Source organism: Pimephales promelas, chromosome 9, assembly GCF_988280905.1.
Source record: "Pimephales promelas chromosome 9, fPimPro1.hap1.1, whole genome shotgun sequence".
NCBI lineage: Eukaryota > Metazoa > Chordata > Actinopteri > Cypriniformes > Leuciscidae > Pimephales > Pimephales promelas.
In genome coordinates this window covers 8,475,911-8,492,777 of record NC_142777.1, presented here as the reverse complement: position 1 = coordinate 8,492,777, position 16,867 = coordinate 8,475,911, and the positions used below count along the sequence as shown (strand labels likewise).

General features: G+C 40.1%; 1 protein-coding gene across 2 annotated transcripts in view; it reads left to right on the top strand.

Moving 5' to 3' along the window:
- Nucleotides 1-14,524, top strand: part of fam199x (family with sequence similarity 199, X-linked) — a 103,877-nt gene extending 89,353 nt beyond the window's left edge. For both annotated transcript variants that reach the window (XM_089134722.1, XM_089134723.1), the window contains one exon: nt 11,772-14,524. In XM_089134722.1, coding sequence (XP_088990848.1) covers nt 11,772-11,945 — 174 coding nt within the window. In that variant the 3' untranslated portion in view covers nt 11,946-14,524. The remainder of the gene's footprint in view (nt 1-11,771) is intronic.
- The last annotated feature ends 2,343 nt before the right edge of the window (nt 14,525-16,867 follow it).

Below are 16,867 nucleotides of genomic sequence, written 5' to 3'. Positions count from 1 at the left end.
AAACCTCTGTTCAGAGTGCCGCCGTGCTGGATTGCGTGGAACGCTCATCGAATTTGAGGACTTATCGCGTTTAGGCTAAAAACAGGGCTGGCGCTTATCGCGGTTTGGAAAGAAACTGTATCTTGCAGTACATTTTAAACAAGGAAATATAGCGATTTGGCATGAAACGTTGATGGGGCAGTGAAAGGGTTCTGTCCACAGCAGAATGACACGACAAACTCATTTTTTTTAAAATGGCGCTTATCGCGTTTTGGAAAAGAGCTCTTCATATATATATATATATATATATATATATATATATATATATATATATATATATATGTGTATATATATATATATATATATGTGTATATATATATATATATATATATGTGTATATATATATATATATATGTGTATATATATATATATATATATATATATATATATATATATATATATGTATGTATGTATATGTATCTATGTATGTTGTCCTTTCAATTTTTTCTTGTCTGACTTCACCTGAATGAAAGGCTCATTATTATGTGTTCTTTTGTTTCTCTTAGGTGAGAATCATCTGATTATACATGATGAGGGCTGGCCTCTTCACGCCCATTCGCATATTGCCTTGGCAAACAAAAAATGTTTTTCACAATATAACCCAATTCATACTTTTATGTGAACGATTAGGCAGGATGATTTTCAGATCATTGTGAAGAAATAACTCTGGGCCACAACATCCATTAGTCAAACGTAAAGTGGACGCATATTTCGTATGTGTTTTGTGGCCTTATTTCAGAAACTTTCATTTTTAGTTTTTTCAATAACCACGCATAAACAATATTCTCTCAAAAATACAAACATGTACATACATGTTGCTCACATATTATGGTAGCCCTGTTTGTGCTAAATATAGTGTAATTTCACGTGTGCCATTAATATGTTTATAAGCAACTGAAAAAAGCACAAATGTCAGAAAATCTCAAGGACCCCAAATACACCTTGGACCCCAGAGGGTTAATGGTTCTTTCCTGCCCATACTGTTTTCTTTTATTGTATTTTAAATCAGATGACTGAGATTCTCACCTTTCAGCCTAGATGTTGAATCATAAGGTTGAATGGATTAGCTATAAGGGGAGACTTTCACCTTTTGTCTTTAATGGCTCTGGGATGGCTCTTGGAATTGGAGTTCCTAGCCAGTGCCCTCAGAGTAGGGTGTGTTCCTACTTCATTTGCATGCTTTGTTTCAGAATGTATCCCCCCTCAATATAACTCCTTCCCCTTTAAAATGTATATGAATTGAAGTGTATACTGATTATAGTCAGACTCAAGACGAGATTTCGTTGACTACAGCTACCAACAGCTCGTGTTCTCAATAAAGAATCCTGCTTAAGATACAGCCCGAGTCCTGGGGCCTCATGTATAAACGTTGCGTACGCACAAAATGGGCATAGAAATATGCGTACGCATTTTTCCACGCGCACATCGGGATTTATAAAAAATAAACTTGCCGTAAATAAGTGCGCACCGTAAGGATGCTCTTGACCATGCGTACGCACTCTTATAGAAGAGTATGGGTTTTGGCGACACCGATGGTGAGCTGGAGTCAAATGTATTTTTGCTTACTATTAGACAGAGAATCTAAAGAAAATTATACATCTACAGAAAGATAATATAAATATAATTTCACAAACCTATCATTACTTGAAGCAAATATCCATCCCTTCTTAAATGACCGCGCCAGCACGCGGCGCGCGTTGGACCGTTTGGTGAAACTGACGCACATATAGCCTATAATCTAACGGCAGATGGAGTAAAACCGTAAATCTTCATTATGAGTCCAAATCATAAATACAGTCCATATTCACAATAACAGAATGGTTTAACTATGTTTTACTACTGATATAAACATTTAGATTAAATATGCCATTCTCATTAATGGAGTTAAACTCTTAAACTACATGAAATCATTACTGAGAAGTTACAATATATATATATATATATATATATATATATATATATTCAATAAATAGAAAGACCTATTTGTTGTGCATTGCTTTTGAACACTTTTCGTTTCGTGCAAATAATGCTCAACCATGTCTATCTCTTTCCATTAAAATATAAATCAATTAAAAATACTATTTGGCCAGTGGAAAAGATTTGAGAAAAACTTTCTCTGAAATGTATTTAACACTATTTGATTTATTCATTCAAAAACAAGGATATAGGCTACTAAAAAAAAATGTTTGTAATAATGTGACGGCACATCCGCATTTTATATTTTCCTAACGTCTTGTAGCCTACCGTTAAACTTGGTATCACGTGGATGAATAATCATATGCAAATGATATGCAGATTAGGATATGCATATTTAAACTAGGCGTTGTAATCTCCATATATGGTTATTTCGGGGAGGAGACGCACGTGCGCATAATCTCCCGCTGACTGGGATTTATAAAGTGAATTCTGCGCAGGTTCTGGCGTACGAACGGTTTTATAAATCTGAAAACTTTTGTGCGTACGCAAATTCTGCCTTATGTGCGTACGCACACTTTAAGGATGAAATCTACGCAAAGTTTTATAGATGAGGCCCCTGGTCTTCGCTCCTGGTCTTCTACACTTGATAAGTTCACTACAAACAATATTAACATTAGGGCCTGCTAACATGTCGCGCCTTTTGCCTGCTCAAATTCATTTATTTGGGTAAATGTCGAAAATCTAGGGGCGCGGGTATGCACACTCAAAATAGAAGCTACACGCTCGTTTTTTTCCAAGCGTGTCAACATCAATATATCAGCGTATCAACATTTCAGGGATACATGGAGGCCCGGAACAACTGCAATAGTAGTGACCACTCTATTAATATAATAGTGTCAATAACATTACATTAGATCTGGCTAAAATGGCACTGTTACGGTAGGCTAGTTATCTAAAAACATAACGGAACACTTACTGCAGCCGCAGGCGATCCACTCTATCCCGTATGTGCCATCGATGGGATGGCCGTATCCTTCAGCACACGTTTCATGGTCTGTGTGGCAAATTCCTTTTTTTTTTTTTAAATAGTCGTCCTTAGTGAAATGTACTCAGCAAACACGAGAGTCCTTGATCATCTCCCCACTCACCACCGTCGCCAGCATCACTGACTCCACCTCACTCCACTTTTTAAGGAGATTGAGGTGGTATATCTGATGTGTTCCCCCTCTATCTGAACGAGCAACCTCATAGTTGAGGTCATTAACGCGCTGTGTAACCACAAACGGTCCTTGCCACTTGGCGAGTAATTTTGAGCTGGATGTGGGAAGTAATACGAGAACTTTATCTCCCGGTGCAAATTCACGGAGTTTAGCCCCCCTGTTGTACAGCCGACTCTGTTTGTCCTGCGCCCGCAACAAATTCTCCATGGAGAGCCGCCCCAAAGTGTGGAGTTTTGTTCGCAGGTCCAGGACGTACTGAATTTCATTTTTATTATTCGAGGGTCCGTCCTCCCAAAGCCTCCCTAAGAACATCCAGCACCTCTCGGGGCTGGCGTCCATAGAGAAGCTCGAAGGGGGAAAACCCATGGAGGCTTGGGGGACCTCGCGTACACCGAACAAGAGGGGCATTGGATATGCCACTTATCCCAATTTTTAGCGTCTTCCCGTACGAACTTACGAATCATGGCTTTTAACGTGCGATTAAACCGTTCTACCAAGCCGTCTGTTGGTGGGTGAAAGACGCTGGTCTGGATCGATTTAATGCCCAATAATTCATACAGGTCGCGAATTGTGCGTGACATAAACACTGTGCCTTGATCGGTGAGAATCTCTTTCGGGATTCCCACCCGGGAGATTAACTGAAACAGTGCACTCGCAACACTTTTCGCCGAAATGTTGCGCAGTGGCACTGCTTCGGGATATCGCGTTGCATAATCCACCAGAACTAATGCAAAGCAATGTCCCCGTGCAGATCGCACTAATGGCCCGATGAGGTCCATACCAATTCGTTCAAAGGGGGACCTCCACTAAAGGAAGGGGGCACAAAGGTGCTTTACTATGGGCCGGTGGGTTTATCAACTGACATTCCTGACAAGACGCGCACCACCTGCGCACGTTCTCATGAATGCCCGGCCAGAAAAATCAGGCCATTAGACGATTTAATGTGGCTGTCTGCCCTAGGTGTCCCGCCATCGGATTACAATGAGCCGCCTGGAATAACATTTCCAGACGGCTCCTAGGAATTAACAACTGTGTTGTATCTTGTTTTGTCTGGGTGTCCTTGGTCACCCGATACAAACTATCTTTGATCACGGCAAAATAAGGATACGAGAGCGGCTGGTCCGGCCGAACCTGCTGTCCGTCGATGACAAGGACCTGCTCAAACCCATTTTTCAGCGTGTCATCTCGGGACTGCTCCAGAGGAAAGTCATCGCGAAAATATTGTGTTCTCGGACACACTCGGTTCCTCTGAAACAGCCATCGATGGTCCCAGTCACCGATGGTCAGCTTCGCCAACCTGAACAGTCGCCCTCCTCCGGTGCCTATGTTTTCGCCCAGGAGCACCCGCACACAAATATGCCAATAATGACTGAAACCCCGGCCAATTGGTTCCCAAAATAAGCAGGTGCCGGAGGTGTGGATTAACTGCCACCTCCACGCTATGCTTTTGTCCCCTAAATTGGATCGTGACTGACACGAGGGGATACCCCACCACCTCGCCGTGCACACACTGCACCATAACCTCGCGGCTCTTATCCAACGCCACTGGCTGAATCAAACTTTGATGGATTGAGGTCTGGTTACAACCCGAATCCACCAAGGCTTGATACACCTACCCCCCTTAATACTCACAGGTATTTGGTACAGCCCAGACTGATCGGGGGTGGTCGGGGGAGCGTAGGGGACCCTAAACAAGGTGTCCACTTCCATAAGTGTGTCCACTTCCATAAGTCCCCACAGCGCCAGCAGGCCGGCCCAGGCTTCCCCGCCACTCCGGCGGCGGGAAGCGGGTCAAGGGACTGGCGAGAGGAGAACGCGGGGCCAGGGGCTGAAGGGGCGCTCCCAGCTGATGGTCCTTCCCGGGGTGGAGCGCGCGGCGCAGGAACCGGCTCGGCAGCTGGACCGGATCTCCAGCGGGGCGTCAGGCGCGATGGAATGCCGCCTTGGCACCTGGGAGCAGGGACAGGGCGAGAGAGAGGGGGAGAGGGGGAGAGAGAGAGAGAGAGAAAGAAGGAGATGGTAACAAGGTAGACAAGGGGTCGGCGAATATTGGAGCTTGTGTGCTTTATTAATAACTCTGTTCACGGCGACTCAGCGCTCTTCACAATAAACTCAAAAATAAACAATCACTGCAGATCAAACTCTTCCCGCTGTACACAGCTTTCTCCGGTTCCCAGGCGTTAGACTCTTCCCGCTGATCACAGCTTTCTCGGTCACGGCTACGACACAGGCACACACAAGGTCCAAGATCTCTCTCAACACTCTGTCCACCTGGCCCGCTTAAATACGCTCTCCTTACACCAATCACTGAAATCACAAACAGGTGTTCATCATTTCAACTTGACCCACTTACTTCCCGCTCGGCTTCTCCCTCTCTCTCTCACCGCAGACACCGCTGAATCACGCCCCCCGTGCCACATATGCCACAAAAATTTAGTTATTGCTGACTGTAATTTGCTCCAATAATTAGGGGGTGGGGGAAGGGGGAGCATTGAGCTGACGAAATTGACTCTAGGTAGAATATTCATTTTGATGGCTACCCTCCCACAAAGCAAATTCGGCAGGTTAGACCACCTGTCCAGATCCGCCACAACTTTTTTAAGTGTTTTACAAAAATAGTTTTTAATAATTGTCTGTATAGAGGAAGAGATATCTATCCCTAGATATGTAAAGTTTTTAGTAACTGGAATAGATGAAGGGATGGGAACATTACACATTGCCTGATTTAAAGGTAGCAAAGCTGATTTCTGCCAAAGGGAGATGAACCAGTTTTGCCTGTAAGTACTACAGCTGTTGGGTTTTTTTTTTAACAGGACCTTAATCATATTAAAAAAACGGCAAACCGACCCCCATGAATTCTAACACTGACCACAGAAAAGGCCACTCCAGATGGTCAAAGGCCTTCATTGCATCTAGTGAAAGGACAGCAGCAGGGGAACTTAAGCCTTGAGCACCATCTATAACATGTAATAGTCTTCACACATTATCTATTGCAATTCTAGACTTTATAAATCCTGTCTGGTCACAATGAACCAGTTCTTTCATTGAAGCCGTTGGGCCAGTAATTTTGCATAAATCTTTAAATCTACATTTAAAAGCGAAAGGGGTCTATAGCTAGAACATTCGACTGGGTCCTTTCCTTTTTTAAGAAGCAGTGAAATTAATGCAGAGTTAACATCCCTAGAAAATGATCCCACTCTGACTGAGTAAAGGATCATAAAAGCGGACCAATCAGGGGCCAAAAGGTATAAAATTCGGGAGGAATTCCATCCGGTCCTGGTGATCTACCTTTACGCATGTCCCTAGCAGCTGCCTCGCACTCCTGCAATGTGATTGGCCGATCTAGCTTTATGGAGTCATCATTACCAAGGCGGGATAGTCTAACATCATACAGGAAATTAATTAGCGCAGACATGTTTATCAAAATTACTTTCCGAATTATGTAACTCTTGATAAAAGGAGGCAAAGCCAGCATTCACTTCCTTTGGATCACATTTTATTGTACCATTTTTGTTTTTAATGCAAAAAATATCGGCAAAGTGCTCATCTGTCCGAAGTTTCATTGCTTGTAAACGACTGGGTTTTGAGGAGTTAAAATAATAATTTTGTCTTGTTTTGTGCCTGAGGAGTTCTGAACAGCGCCACAGAAGAGAGTTAATCTCTTAATTAGAAAAAAGCTTCCAATTTGGCTGCACGTGCTTTATTTCACGTTGAAGCATATAAAGTGGTGTTAAAGTCCCCCTCCGATCATATTTTGATCTATTTTATAAATATTCCCAGTGGTCTTTAAAATATGATTATGCCATTTTTAGCCAAAAACACAAAACCTGTGCCGTTTTATGGGACTTCACTTCAGCAGAGCGGCAGTAGCTCATTAGCAATTTCGCCTCTGGGTTGTGGGCGGAGCCGTTGGCACAGAGACGACCCTCCCCCTCCCCGTTGCTGAGAGCTCTCCTCTGTCTCTCCCGCTAATGTTGTATTAATTTATTAGTTGTTGAGTCTTAAGTTCAGGGCAGGCTATTGCTGTCTGATTCTGTTAGTTCACCTCACCTCCTAAACCGATACATTCATTCCTTTTGCAACTTCATATTTATCAGGTTTGTTCTCCTCCTCTCGTGTCTCGATACGTTAGCTGTCGACTCGTCAGTGTCTGACTCTGATCTGTCTGCTGGGCCGTGCCGTGTGTGATAAAAAGGACCGGAAAGAGTAATGATTAGTTCATATTTCGAGTGTCGAGTTCGGGTTCGGCCGCGTCCGAGTCTTTCGTTCTTCCTGTCAGTCCCATAGACTAGAGAGGCTATGCTGTCAGTAACGTTACCGGAAAGAGAAATGATTAGTTCATCTCTTGAGTCTTCGGGTTTGATTCGTTCTTTTGTCACTTGACCGCTGGTATCTCGCATGAAGTACATTCGTTTCGTATTATTGACTGCGTCTGAATGTATATTGTTTTATATTTATAGGCATTATAACTTTTCTATATTGTGCATCTGTGGTGTGTTTTATTATATATTATACATGAATTAACTACTATTACAGTATATTATACATTATCTACGTGCTTGTTTGTAAAAAGTTTAGGGAATATCAGTATAGAGGGAGGGGAGTATGAGCTTGTGGCCCCACCCAGTGGAGTTAATACGTCACAACTCCAGTCTATTTTAGCCAGCATTTTAGCGTCTGCTACTGATTCACAGCCATTTGAATGTAGAAATACTCAGAAATGCAACTTCGAGCTTATTTTTCTCAAGAAACGCCCTCTAACATTAGAAAAATGACACAAGAACATGTTAACACCTAGAAATATTTTTTCTTAGCCTTTTACCGCCTCCCAAAGTATCCTAGAATTGAGAACAGAGCCGATATTAAATGTTGGGGGGCGCTAAAATTGTTGCTGCATAACCCTCTGAAACTGGGTAGTTGTCAGCCTTTATTGTCAGCCGCGCTCTCCTCTGTCCTCGAAAGAGCGGTTCACTTCCTGATTCTATAAAACCACTCCCTCAGAAACACGTAGTGGGCTCAGATTGGTTAGTTTGGCCCGGTGTGTTGTGATTGGCTAAACTGTCGCTCACGTTGTCCGGAAGGTTAACGCCCATTACCTTTACGGGAGAAACGTGAGCTCCGGTCCAGATGTAAATGTGTGTCGAACTGCAGTATCAGTTTGAGGCAGAATCAGACCGAGAAAGCGGCGATGAAGACGTTTAAAATACGTTTAAAACATTAGTACTTATCCACAAGTTTCCTACGCCCCATGAGGCCTTGCGTCAAAAGTGGGCGCGACTTCCGGTTTGAAGTAAACAAAGCGCTACTTGACATGCTTGACACTCGTTCATTCAGCAGTTGACAGTCATTCAAGTTATAGCGATCCAAACTAGCTAACGATGTGGGAACACAACCTCAACGAAATTAAAAAAGGGTGAAATAACAGTGCCTTTACCCTCCGCAGTAGTTGATTGGTAGTATTATAATAACATTATTAATAATCAATACTCATCAAGGCATGTTGACAGACAGTTGTGCGAGCTGACAAACAATTAAAATAAAAAATACACACTTAGTCATTGTGCTTTGGAGTTTATTCAAAATTATAAATGAATGTGCTACTTGAATACATTAACTGGCACATTTGGTATTCTGTCAACACAGGCTTTGATCCTGAGTTTAGGTGTAACATCAGTAGTGAACAGCCAAACACATGCTGATAGAGTTTATAGAATATTAAGAATTTAAACAAATGTACACAGGAAGATTCGTTGTCTTTTGGGAGGTGATGGAAACTACAGTCGTTGGTAGGATCACTGTGATTTCGTTTTCAGCTTATGTTCAAAACAATCACGTTTAAGCCACTGAATTAGTTTAGTCCGGTTATACATACAACCGCGAACAGCGCATGTTGTCCCTGAGCTCCGTAAGGACATCTCTCATAAAGATTGGCGTCTTTAAATAGTAAAATAATTCTCCGAAAAACAGCTAGCCTCTTCGCTAACTAACACACAAAATACCATTGGAATGCTACTTCCGCCGCCTCACCGGAAGTTTCACCCACTTTATTTTTTACATGAGCGCCCCTCGGAAACTTGTGGATAAAAAAATTCAGGTCCATAATGTTTGTACGCGTTTGTCGTAGACACAATAGCATTACTAGTAGCCTATAGTGGCTATAAAGCCAGCGCTGGCATTTGAAAAAAATAAAACACAAGGCTACGCCTGGAAATATTCATGAAAATACATTTAAAATGATTAAGTCTTAGCCTACTTACAGGTTGTGGCCCAACAACTGCTGCCTCTGGTTTTAAAGTTGAAACTGCTTCACATTTTTCTTTTTAAATCCGTTGTTGAACTCGTGGAGATTCTGGAAGCTGTCTTCCGTAAAAATATGCAGCACAGAGAGCTAGATTACGATCGTCATTTTCAGGAACATAATCAAACATAAATTGTATCCATTGTTGACGAAGTACAGCGTCTGTGGGAAGTTCGAATACAGAAGACCTGACAGCTGGATGAACAACTCACTCGACGAGCTGGAGCTGCTGAAATATGCGCATGTCCTTTTCTGCATATTCCGGAGGGAGGGTTGATGCAAATGTGTGGGTTAGTGACGTACCATAACCCAGCTGTAGTCCCAATCGAGTCGTTTTTGTAGGCAATTATACTTCCTGATTTTAAAAAGACGATATCTCTGCTTACATTGAACTTTCAGCGCTGCAACTTTGCAGATACTGTTCATGCACCAACAGCAACATTACACAGTATTTAAAATGAAAAAAGTGAAATCGCAGTCAACCCCCCCTTTAAAATGTCTGCCTTTATATAGCAACGAGATATATCCTTACTGACCCAGCACTCGTGGAAACGCCTCACCCAACATCCAGCCTACATGAACTGCAAGCCAGGCAGAGATGAAAGACTACCTGTTAATAATCTACCCACAGTCTACAAAAAAATAGATACAAATAAAATACCTGATGATAATAATTAAAAAAAACCCAAATGATAATACCTGATGATAATAATTTTAAAAACAACAAATGCACCAATAGAACACCACTAAGGACGATAAGATGAACATAGAATAGTAGACCTATGCAATTAAGTAAATTACAGGTAGTGATACAAGCCAGAGCAAAAAAAAAAAAAAAAAAGATATTAAAAATAAACGTCTCCAACATCCAGTAATATAAAACCGAAACGCTAATTTAAATGATTATTAGAGGGGGAGAAGGAGAATGGAGCATAGATTACATTATCTTACCCACTCATCAGAGTCACTCTGCCAGCAAAAAAAAAAAAAAAAAAAAAAAACATTGGGAAGCCGTACATGACCGCGGAAGGGCGGAAACAATCAAAGGTTTTTAATGCATATCAAGGCCTTTTTGGGATCTTCAAAACGACGCTTTACTCCACCAGACGTTGTGAATGAAAGCACTGCAGGATAGCCGATGCCCAACGGGATCTTGGCTGAGTGAAGCAAATGTTTACACTCCAGAAAAGAGTGTCGGCGCTCCTGTGTGGCTTTAGAAAAGTCCCGATTTCTCTTGCAAGTTGTCTCACCCGCTCCTTCTGTTGAAATCTCAGAAACCGCACGATGAATGGCCTTGGAGGCGCTCCGGACTTTGCTGGTTGTAACGAGTGATGAGCGCGTTCCAAATCTAGTCCCCCTTGGAAGTCAGCCTGGAGGATTGCGGGAAGAGTGACCCTCAAAAACGATATGGCATCTTTATCCTCAACACGTTCCGGGAACCCATAAATGTGTAGATTAACTTGCCTTTCCCAATCCTCGTACTTAGTTAATTTGGCGTTCAGTTTTTCAACATCCTAAGCCAAGGCCGGGGGGGAGACGCTAGACTCTAGCATATCGAAACGCACCTCCGCGCTGTTTATCCTGGTTAACATATCGGCTTGCTTACCCTCAATCGTCTCAACAGCTCTTCTCGTTTCTGAGACGTCCTTGCGGATATCTGCAAAGAGTTTAGTTTGCTCATCTGATAGTTTCTGAAGAAGTTTGTGTATTTTAGCAGTGGAGATAGCCACATCCGCATCTTCACGTGCTGGCGATTCCGGAGAAGGCGATTTGCTGTTGTTGGGTAGTATTTTCATTTTTTCGGGAGCTTGGCATATCAGCAATGGATTAAGCTTATTATAGGCAGAAAAAGCTATAGATTCACACTAAATGTAAACTTGTGGCATCGGACCCCTCTACCTAAGCAGCCATCTTGCTCGGCGTCATCACGTGACCTAAATACACAAAATATATTGAATAAATTTACCATATTAGTAACGGTTAATATTTTAATAATATTGAGTAAACAGTGCTGTGAGGGGTTTCCAGACCTGCTCCTGGAGGGCCAATGTCCAACAATTCAACTCCAATAAATACTTGCCTGGAAGTTTCTAGAAATCCAGAAGATCTTGATCTAAGACCAACCCTGGTCTAACCAACAATAGAAATTCACTGTATCGCTGTGCAAGTGACAAAGTTGCTGCCTGTGTGGATGAAGCTTAATTGACCTATAAAGACTGGATCGGTGCATCCCAACTTTAAATGCTTTGCTATTCTTAACAGTAATAGCATAATGTTGTGTTTATCATCTTTTACAGAAACGCTCCAAGCAGAGGAAGATGCAGCAGAAAGCTTTACGCAAGCGCCAGCTGAAGGAGCAGAGACAGGCTCGCAAAGAGAGACTGAGCGGCCTCTTCCTTAATGAGGAGGTCCTTTCACTTAAAGTCACAGAGGAGGAAGACCATTGTGATGATGTTGATGTATTGATGTGACGAGAGTGAATTATTCAGTGTTCCTTCTAAGCCTCTTTCAATGCAGCATTAATTACTCTGTTCTAGACATCTCTCGGCAACCAGGGGCCTGATGTATAAATGTTGCGTGCACAAAAAAAGGCGCTGAAATATGTGTACGTAATTTTCCCCGCTCATATCTGGATTTATAAAAAAATAAATTTAGTGTAAATATTTGCGTATGTATTGTTTTACTGGAGTGAGCGAAGTAAACAATGATTTTAAAAACTGTTTTCAGTTTTGATGCATTTTGTACACATTTCAATTAAATATTCCACTCATTAATGGAGTTAAGCACTCAAATTACATAGTCATTATCCAGAAATTAAACAAAAATTATGAATTTAGAAATATTTGAAGTGGATGTGTTGCTTTGAACTCTTTTCCTGTTGCATGCTACATTTTCATGTTTTAGTGACAGTGAAGAGTGCTAGGCGCTTGATAATTCTTCTTTAATCTAAATTCCATTACTCTTGTTCTGAGAAAATATTTCTTGTGAGAAAAATAATCAATGATGCACACTTTTGTTCACTGGTAGAGAGGTCCATTAGCTGGTCTGAATGGCTCTGATGACAACACTACAATCACTGCTGCACGCAGGTGTTCTGTTAATGAGCAGTTAGATGGTATCCTAATGATAACTCCTTCTGTGATCTTCCAAACATTGTGAAAGAAACTAAGATCTGCACGTTTTATAAAAAAAAAAAGTTTTGTCAGAGTCCAAAAAAGGCCAGTCTGTTTCCATTAAAAATATATAAACATTCTGAAACATATGTTTATCTTTTAAAGGGACAATTGCATTGATTGTATTGGTTTAAAACAACTAAAAAACTGTTTGGCCAATGATAAAGAAAGAGAATAGCTCTTCTCTAAAAAAAAAACCTTCTCTGAAAAGTAAGCCTTATTTTATACAATTATATTATTTTGTACAATTTGACTGCACATTTATAGTTTGAATCTCATAATTTCCTAATGTCTTGTACCGTTAAACATGGTATCACGTGGATAGGAATATGCACATGCCAATGATATGCAGATGACATTTCGTGGTGGAGGTGCATGTATGTCGTGTCTTCTGCTGACTGGGTTTTATAAAAGGAATTTTGTGCACACACTTAGAATGAAATCTACGCAAAGTTTTATACATGAGGCCCCAGATATTTAGTTGTAATAATAAAAGTGTCTCTGCAGTTATCCTAACAGTAAGTGCTGTCTGACCAACATCTCCAGTGACTGTTTATCATACATGTAAATGTAAGTTAATGTACATCTCATCAGTTTTCTGAAGTTAAATCATAGGTGCACACACTTACACGAAAATGGTTGAAAGAAAAGTTGTCCATGCAGTCCACAGACCCATAAAAGACTGCTGCCTCCTAAAGTTGTTTGTACTTGATGCATGTTACTAGTCAGTACCAGTGGCAACGAGTTTCATGATTCTTGGTACCACAGCAAAAATGTATGTGCTATTGAACACAATTAATTGTTTAAGCACACAGTTGCATCTGTTAAGTTTAATCTGTACTTGGTACAATTTTAGTCAACACATACTGTAAATGATAGGTATTTTTGTAATAGTTTGCCAGACTAGTGATGAAAGTTAAACCTTAGAGTCTGATAAATATGGAGGGCATTGAAAAAAAATATATATTTGGTTTAAATTTTTAAACCAAGTGTTTTGACTCTTGCCCAGAAGATAAAACATCCAGACATGTAACAGCACAGTTAAATGTGCATTGTACCTTACAAATTCAAGTTCTTAAATGCTGTTTAAAAACATTGGGTAATTATTGCTTGTAGAAGTACATACAATATGAACTCAGGCATAGAGGGAACACTGACAAATTATGTCATTGCCTTCATTTTGTATCTACTTTAAATTTTTTTGAAAGGTCATACAAATATGTTTTGGAACTTTTTGACATTTAAATTTCATATTAAAAACTAATAGAATACGATACCTGAAAAAATATTACTTTGCTCTCTTTTAGCCAAGTTGGGGAAAAGTAATATTTCCAACTTTTTATTGTAATTATATTTATGTAATCTGGGTTAAATATTGGAAGTGAGGGGACTACCTTTTAGTGTAAAAAAAAACATACATTACATCTTGGAATTTGTTGAGGTTATGCTACCTTAAGGTTAGCATTAGTTTAGTAACAGAAGTTCATTTATTTTTAACCTTACAAATGTGTTATTTATGCATTCTTCATCCATTTAAACATCCTTTTATTGCAAATGTGCAGAAAATAACAATGGGCAAAAATTAAGATTTTAATCTAAAAAAATGGATTAACCTAAAATATTTTTTCTTCGATCTTTCAAACATAAATGCACAGATACTCAAACAATGGGAAAATTTTGTTTAGTTGCAGTGTGTCTAATGACATACATTTTTAGAGAAGTCCATTTTGTTATTCTTTACTCTATTTGTAAGATTAGTACATAGATATTTTGATTTCTGACATAAATGTGTAAGATGAAGTTAGTATGACTTAACTGCTTTGCTGAAATGTCTGAATATTCTTAATTTCATCAAATAAAATCAAAGTATGACATGATTGAGGTGTGAAATATATTCCACATCATACTTGCTTTTGTGTCAATTATATATTTTCTTCACATGAATTTTCAGCATTTAAATTTATCTTTACAGTATTGTCTTGGCAGTTATGGAATTGTGCAGTCAAACATTAAGAATTAAACATAGTTTAGAGGGTTATTACTCTCTATAAATATATATCAATATTTATTTAGTCATTTGAAAGGCTTTTTGGCTAATGTGCAGGCAATCGGTTAACCATTTAGGAATTGTTCCTACTATGGAAGGTAATGCAGCCCTTTAATATTATTTTCCAATACACCTTAAACAAAACCAAATCCTCAAACTACATTCAGAGAGCTGTTTTGTTTCACATAACATTCACATGACTCTTCTGGCAAAATCAAACAATTTCCTCAAAATCATTTTATCTGAGCTCAAAATCAAATAATGCTGTCAGTCAGTCAAAATAATAACACGACATATCATTCATTAGACACTACATCAAAAAAAAGGAGAATACAGCATCCAAAGCATGCAGTTACACAAAAAATATTGTAACAGTAAACAAATTTTGCAGTTATGTAGTAATACATATAGTAATCGCAACTTACAGTGGTAAAGTGATTAAACTGTATGTTGTGTGCACTGCAAGTTTGTATTGAATATTATTGAGTGTCATTCTTGCTTGTAGCCAAAAAGTATTTTTTTTTTTAACTCTAAATGATGTATGTTACAGTACACTCAAAAGAGCTGTGCAACTGCAAAATCAAAGTCAGTGAGAGATTCATTCAGCCTCAGTGTGATTTTTTCGTCTTGGGCAATGTTGTCTCTGGTGTAATGGATCCAGCCTTGACAACACTGTCCACACCTTCATCTTTCTCATCCTCTTCCTCCTCATCCACCACCTCTAAAGCATACTCTTCTTCTCCTTTTCAGGCTGTTTCCATCTAATGATGTTTTATTAATATAATGAAAAGGATTATTATTGCCGCTTCCATATCAGCAAAATCAAAATCATTGTTTTGCTAATACTTATGTGTATTTAAATGTCTGAAACTTAAAATAAACATGTGGTTGAAAACACTCAATAGTTGTGATATATGACAGCACTGGCTCAGTGCCAGCCAACACGCGAAAGCACGTTTGAATATAAGTTGATAACGTATCCACAAGTTTCCGAGGGGCGCTCCTGTAAAAAATAAAGTGGGTGAAACTTCCGGTGAGGCGGTGGAAGTAGCATTCCAATGGTATTTTGTGTGTTAGTTAGCGAAGAGGCTAGCTGTTTTTCGGAGAATTATTTTACTATTTTAAGACGCAAATCTTTATGAGAGATGGTGTTACGGAGCTCAGGGACAACATGTGCTGTTCGCGGTTGTATGTATAACCGGATTAAACTAGTTCAGTGGCTTAAACGTGATTGTTTTGAACATAAGCCGAAAACGAAATCAGAGTGATCCTGCCAGAGCCCGTCTCTGATCCTGCCAACGACTGTAGTTTCCATCACCTCCCAAAAGACGACGAATCTTCCTGTGTACATTTGTTTAAATTCTTAATATTCTATAAACTCTCTCAGCATGTGATTGGCTGTTCGCTACTGATGTTACAGCTAAACTCAGGATCAAAGCCTGTGTTGACAGAATACCAAATGTGCCAGTTAATGTATTCAAGCAGCACATTCATTTATAATTTTGAATAAACTCCAAAGCACAATGACTAAGTGTGTATTTTTTTATTCAGCTCGCACAACTGTGAGTCACCATGCCTTGATGAGTATTGATTATTAGGGCCCGAGCACTAACAGTGCGAGGACCCTCTTGAAACTGTTAGGGTTATTAGGGCCCGAGCACTAACAGTGCGAGGACCCTATTGAAACTGTTGGGATTTTTTTTTTTTTTTTTTTCTGCAAAGTAAGTGCCATTTTCGGGGCCACAACATGCTCAAAAACTCACCAAATTTGGCACTCATGTCAGGACTGTCACAGTCATAGCGCCACTTCAGCAGGAAGTGACCTTTAACGAAGCAGTACCCGTCGCATGTTTGACCGACATGTACGAAATTTCTGTGGTACATCTACCATGTCCAGAGACACAGAAAAGTCTCTTGGAGCGATGCCCTAAACTCAACAGGAAGTCAGCCATTTCTAATTTTACCGGCATTTTGGGATGATTTACTCATTACGTACTTTAACAAACTCCACCTAGGGATTTAGTTGGATCGACTTCAAATTTCTGCTGTGCCTTCTAAAGGTATTGACGATGTAAAGTTGTGCTATCTGCGCGTTTTCGTCGATGGGCGTGTCCGTGGCGTCGAAGATTCGCCATGAAACAGGAAGTTGTAGTAACTTGGCTGTAAATGCCCA